This window comes from Cucurbita moschata, unplaced genomic scaffold, assembly GCF_002738365.1.
Source record: "Cucurbita moschata cultivar Rifu unplaced genomic scaffold, Cmos_1.0 Cmo_Scf00024, whole genome shotgun sequence".
NCBI classification, from domain to species: domain Eukaryota; kingdom Viridiplantae; phylum Streptophyta; class Magnoliopsida; order Cucurbitales; family Cucurbitaceae; genus Cucurbita; species Cucurbita moschata.
This window is the reverse complement of record NW_019268540.1, coordinates 3,691,111-3,697,606: the sequence shown is the minus strand read 5'-3', so window position 1 is coordinate 3,697,606 and position 6,496 is coordinate 3,691,111. Positions and strand designations below refer to the sequence as shown.

At 35.2% G+C, this 6,496-nt stretch overlaps 1 protein-coding gene across 1 annotated transcript; it reads left to right on the top strand.

The window, feature by feature from the left end:
• Positions 1-438: 438 nt before the first annotated feature.
• On the top strand, positions 439-845 carry LOC111461163. The gene is made up of 2 exons (XM_023104662.1): positions 439-550; positions 619-845. The coding sequence occupies exons 1-2, from the start codon at positions 439-441 to the stop codon at positions 843-845; spliced, it is 339 nt and encodes a 112-aa protein (XP_022960430.1).
• The last annotated feature ends 5,651 nt before the right edge of the window (positions 846-6,496 follow it).

Sequence of the window (6,496 nt, the reverse complement as noted above, 5' to 3'; positions counted from 1 at the left end):
TTAAAATAGAAAAGATTTTGTATGAAAGTAAACACACAACAACACATCATTTGATATTTACCCCACAAATTTGACTGCCGACTCAAAATCAGTAAAAACCCAACGAATCAACCAACAAACCAAATCCGACAAAATTAGAAAAAACCCCAAAAAAAAAAAAGAAATCAAATCAAAATCAAAATCAAAATCAATTCTCCCCTTCAATTATCATTATCCTGTCTTTCTATTTCTTCCCATTTCAACCGTTTTTAGTGCAAAAACAAAGATATATTTCAAACACAAAATTCAAAAAACCTTCGCTCCATCTTCATCCCCTCTTTCTAACAAGATCAAGAACAAGAACAAGAACCATCGTGTTCAACTTATGCCTTTGGGGAAATCTTCGGTTTGAGGATGCCATCGATCTTGAACTCATCGAATTTGGTGTTCGCCACGGCGATGGTGGCGTCGAGCACGCTGATGATCCTGGCGTATTTCCGGCATAACAAGGGCGACGGCGCCGCTTCCCGACAGGCCGATGTCCGGATTCTTCGGCCTTGTCTCTGTTCAGGTAGAAAATTTAAAAAAAAAATTATTAGAGAAGAAGAAATTATTGAATAACTTTTGCGTTGCAAACAGGTGGGAATAAAGATCGGAAGAAGAAGCAGAAGAAGGTTCAATTTGCAGAGAACGTGAAGAAGAAAGCGACGGAGGCGGAGGAGATGAAGAAGAAGATCATGGCCAGAAAATTGAAGAAAAATAGATGCAGAAGCAGTTTTCAAGGAAGCCAGATGCCGGAGAATCGTGTCGCTCTTTATAATGGCATTCTCAGAGATCGCTCTAATAGAATGGGCTTTTCTTACTGAAATACACACACACACCATCACTTTTCATTTATTTTCTTCTTCATCTTTATTTCTTTGTAACTAGAAATTAATTTATTTAATTTATATTCATTCTTTAAAATTTTCTTTTATTTTCTTCAGAAACTCGTCTGTGTTTCATACCCTTATAAGTAATGTTTCATTTACGCTCTAATTAATGTGATATCTCATAATCCGCCTCATTTGTAGACCCAATGTTCTCACTAGCACACCAATGTCGGCTCTCTAATACCATTTGTAATATTGTGAGTCTCAACTATTATGAATGGTATTAAAGCAAAACTCTGAGCGGTGTGGCAATGAAAACGTTGCCCCCAAGTGACTGGGACTGTGAGATCTTGGTTCGAGAGAGAAAGTGTGTCATCAATGAAAACCTTGACCCCAAGTAAGTGAGCTTGCGAGATCTTAGTTCGAACGAGGAACGAAGCATTAGAAAGGAAAATTAGGAATTTTGGGAATATTTAAAGGAAAGTTAAATGGACATCTCTAAAATTTTATTTTTATTTTTATTTTTATAATCAAATAGACCATATGGAGAGAAATGTAGAACAAATATAATGCTGAACAATATATTAAAATTTTTCAATAATTAATTTATAAGTAACAAATATAATCTTGTATATTTACAACCTTCCATTAAAATAATTGCAAATATAATAATTATTTTTATTAAATAAAAATTTGGTTCTCTACCGTAAAGATTATTTAGTTCATACCTACTCAATGGATATTATTTAGTCGACTATATTTTGTATTGGAATTATGCTTTTAACTAAGCCTTATCAATAGAGTTAGGTGTCGAACAAAAAAATGATGGACCTCGAATAGTTATAGTAGACGTTGAAGAGAAGTTTGTCAGGATAAGTGCATGGTCGTATTTAGTTTGAGGGAAGGAAGGACGGTTGGTATGACCAAAGTCTTATATTGGCTAATCGAAGAAAAAATCATAGGTATATAAGCGATAAATTCTATCTCTATAAAATATACTACAATTATGAAGAGTCATTGTCCCGAACAATGTACACGCAACCTTAAAAAGTTGGGTGTAATTGTAGCAGCTGGTTAGGAAATGTGCAAGAAATGGTAGACTTTTTGGTGGATGCATGGGAACAAGACAGGCTCGTTGGATCTTGAGCTCTCCTCCTGTAACAGTCCCCTTTCGGGCTTCCCCTCAAGACTTTAAAACGCGTCTACTAGGAGAAGGTTTCCACACCTTTATAAATGGTGGTTTGTTCTCCTTCCCAACCAATGTGGGATATCACAATTCACCCCCTTCGGGGCCCATTATCCTCGGTAGCACACCGCGTCGTGTCTATTCCCTTTCGGGGAACAACGAGAAGGCTGACACATCGTCTGGTGTTTGGCTCTGATACCATTTGTAACGGCCCAAATCCACCGCTAGCAGATATTGTCATCTTTGGGCTCTCTTTCGGGCTTCTACTCAAGGCTCTGAAACGCGTATGTTAGGGAAAAGTTTTCACAACCTTACAAATAGTGGTTTATTCTCATCCCGACCAATATGGGACATCACACCTCCACTTGAGCTCGGGTCCTATAATTCTCGGTCTCCCCTTGGCTGTTCTATGGAGCATTTGAAAGTTTGACGAAATTAAGGATAATTTAAGAAGTGATAACTGATAAGACACAACCATAATCTTTCCCAAATAAACAAATCTGGGAATGATGAAGACTTGTCCTTGTCAGAAATAAGAGATTTGGGTCCATATTCACCAATCAGAACATGACACGTTTCCTTGCTTAGATTTCTTGCTTATGATTATTATTAGTACAGTAGTCATTTCAATCAATCATCATATCGCATCAAAATCCTAGCCGTCCAAATTGATGATGGAAGCTTCCTTGATCTTGATCTCAATCCACACCGTTCAACGTTATCTAATCAAGTAAAAGATCATAGGTATATAAATAAAAGACACGATTTTCATTGTTGTTAAAAATTAGGGACACGAGAAATAGGTATTTATTCATCTTTGATTGGTTTCGAGCTGAACGGAAAGTTTTCAAGTGAAAAAAGCCGAACAATACGCTCGTTGTCATCTTTTATGAAAAGTAAAAGAAACCATGGTTAATTAATAGATAGTTTTTTGAAAAGAAAGTTGAAAGTGAATAAAGTTTTCTGTAAAAGTAAAAATATTTTTATCTTTTTTGAAATGTTGTTTGTAATAAAGCCCATGCAGGCTGCAGCAGTTCCAACAACGAAGAGAGGTTAAAAACCCTTCATTTTGCATCTCTATTCTGTTCTGTTCTATTCTATTTACCCAGAAGCTAATGAATGTTAGCAGTAAAAAAGGTAAAAAGTTTTGGGAATGAAAAGAGAGCGTTTGGGTAAAAAAGTGTTCAAAGATTTAGGGTTCTTTGGAAATATGAAGAGAGAGAGAGAGAGATCTATGGTGTTTCCAATGGAGGAGGAATAAAGTTCCACTAAATTTATTACCATTTCACACTTCTCACCTACTTTTTTTTTTTTTACTTTTAATAACCCTAATTTACCGAGGTGTTCAAGAGATTAGAGACTTGAATCTCGTAACTTACTCGTTACGAGTTTTAAGGTAATTTTATTTTCAAAATGTTTTATAAGTCCTAATTTACTAGTGTGATTGTCAATTTAAGCATAACTCAACTGATTAACACGTAATATCAATCAAGAGATTAGAGAATTGAATCTTGTAGTTCGATAATGATGATCGAAATTATGTTTGTTTAAGATAATGATGGAATGGGAAGATAAAAGTGAGGCATTCATTCATTAATTGATGTTTTAAGGATTTGTGGAGCATAGAACTTATAATTGACATGTGAAGTTGGGTTTTGAAAAGGCATAAAGATTCCCAAAAGGAAAGGGTTGAAAAGGTGAAAATGGGAAAGGGAAGCTGAAATGGAGCTTCATTTGGCACTGTTATGTGGCAGTGTAGCACTCACTAGCTGCCTGATTCAGTGCTGCTGCCCCTGCATGGGAGAAGCTTACCAACTGACAGATATCTACTTGAACTCCATGCTTTTTTTTTTCTTTTTTTTTTGAATGAATAATTTAAAGCATTGTTGTGGGGTTCAATTGGTTGATATAAGTAGAAAAGGGTTAGTTTTAGAATTTTGAATCGTGGGTCAAATCTCATCTAACGCGTATAAGTTTTAAGTAGACAAGAAATGAGTTGTTGAAAAGGTGCGGGCGTTCGAAAATAAGAAAGATCAATTAGGGTTTGTTCATGTCGAGCCCACCATTAGGATATTGTCTGCTTTGGATTTTTCTTTTCGAGGTTTCGATTTTTAAGACGAGTTTTAAAAGTCTTGAGGAGAAGTCTAGAAGGTAAAACCCAAAGAGAAGAATATGTATTAGCGGTGGGCTTGAGTCGTAAATGAATTGTGAGATCCAACATCGGTGGGGAGGAAAATGAAACATTTTTTATAAGGGTGTGGAAACTTTTCACTAACAAGACGCGTTTGAGGGAAAATTCTGAAAGGAAAAGCTTTAAAAAGACAATATCTATTAGCGATGGACAGAAATAATTTTGAAAGATTTGAAAGAAAGCATGATGGATGATGATGATAATGGAGAAATGGGAGCTCAAGAAACAAGGCATTGTGAGCTTATAATAGACAAGACATGTAGGGTTTGTAAAGTAAAAAAAAAAACAAGACATTGAAGTGGTCACTTCAGTCATTCACTAACAACTTAAAGTCAGAGTAGCTCAGTTCCCCAAAACCAATCCAAATGCCTTCAAAACCCTATTTTATGTCTCTTCCAAAGGAAACATTTTTGAGCTTCTCATCTCACCTTCACTCCCTTCCTCCAATCACTTCAACCTGCCTTTCTCAATGTCCCTTCCTTCTTCCTTCAAATTGCCTCTCCTCCTCCTCCTCCTCCTCTTCTTCCTCTTCCTCACATTTCTTCCTTCTAAATCAGGTAATTTAGCATCTTAATCAAACCCCACTTGCTTGTTTTGCCATTTCAAAACTTGGGTTTTCTTTACCTTCTTCCCTTTCTTCATGGGTTTCGCTAGTTTTCTTTACCTTCTTCCCTTTCTTCATGGGTTTGAAAATTTTGATGTTTTAAGACCGATTTGGAATGCCTTGCGTAATAAATGGTCATTTTAAACCTTCTTTTCTTATTTAGTACTAATTAGATTCGTCTGAGACTCGTATTAACTAATTAAGAAAATGATAATAAGTATATAAATAATTTGATACGTAGAATTGAAGTCATGCCAAGAATTTCTTGATAAAGTTCTTTTTTTTTCTTTTTTTAGGGTTGTTTTGGCCGAGGAGCGACGGAGGGGGAAAAGAAACGGGGAATTTGGAGAAGGGTGAAAGAGAGAGTTATGTGGTGGATGAACAAAAGAAAATGGTGATTGGTTCCAGGCCGCCGGGGTGTGAGAACAAGTGCAAGAGTTGCAGGCCGTGCATGGCGGCGGCGGTGGTGCCGGCGCATAGGAAGAAATGGTTCAAAGCATTTGTTCCGTCGTCTGCAGTTGAAGATGATAGCTACTATCTTCTCTCGTGGAAATGCCGATGTGGGAATAAGATCTATCAGCCCTAGCACCATCATGGGACTGGGAATTTTATGTATTTATTTTATTTTATTTTATTTTGATGGTAATGTTATATAATAAATAAAGAGAAGATATTAACTACTAAGGTCAATTCTTTTTTATTTTTTATTTTTATTATTTGTTCCTCTACTTATTTATTTTCCTACATTCTTTTTCTTTTTTCTTTTTACTTATTCTTTTATTTTCTTTATTATTTTTGTAAAGTATATTTAATTGATTCAAATTTAAATTATAATTAATAGCAATAAACTATAATTAAAAAAGTAATTATTTTATTCATTACAAAATAAATTCAAAAGCCTAAAATTTAAAGTATAGGTATGAAAATTAAATTAGTTAAAATAATTTTAATAGTTTCGCTTAACAAAAATAAAATAGTTAACAACATTTAATTATATAAAATTAAATAATGTATCAAAATAGTGTTGAAAATAATTTTTATGCAACATAAAATACATTTGTCGAGTTTGAGCATAAGCTCTCGTGGCTTTGTTTTAGGCTTCCTAAAAGGCCTCACTCCAATGGAGAGCGTATTCTTTGTTTATAAACCCATGATCATTCTCTAAATTAGCCGATGTGGGACTTTCATCATTCAACCGTTTGATTTTAGTTGTTCTACTTTTAGACATTTCTTTCTAGAACTTATGTTCAAAGTAGACAATATCATACCATTGTGGAGAGTCTTAATTACTAACATGGTACCAAAGCCATCCTCTAAACTTAGCCATGACAATAGATCCCTCAAATATCAAACAAAGAATTGTGAGCTTCGAAGGTGTAGTCAAAAGTGACGAAAGTGTTGAACAAAGGATGTACTTTGTTCGATGACTCTAGAGGAAGTAGTCGAGCCTTGATTAAGGGGAGGCTATTCGAGAGCTCCATATAAGCCTCAAGAGATGTTTATAGTGTACTTTGTTCGAGGATTATTGAGGATTATTGGGAGTGAGTATCAGTTAATTTAGTGGAATATCACGAGGTTTCTAAGTGAGACCCAACAAAGATTACCCAATGAATTTGGGCCGGCCCATATGGCTAAAGCACATACTGTAAAGGACTAACAAGAAG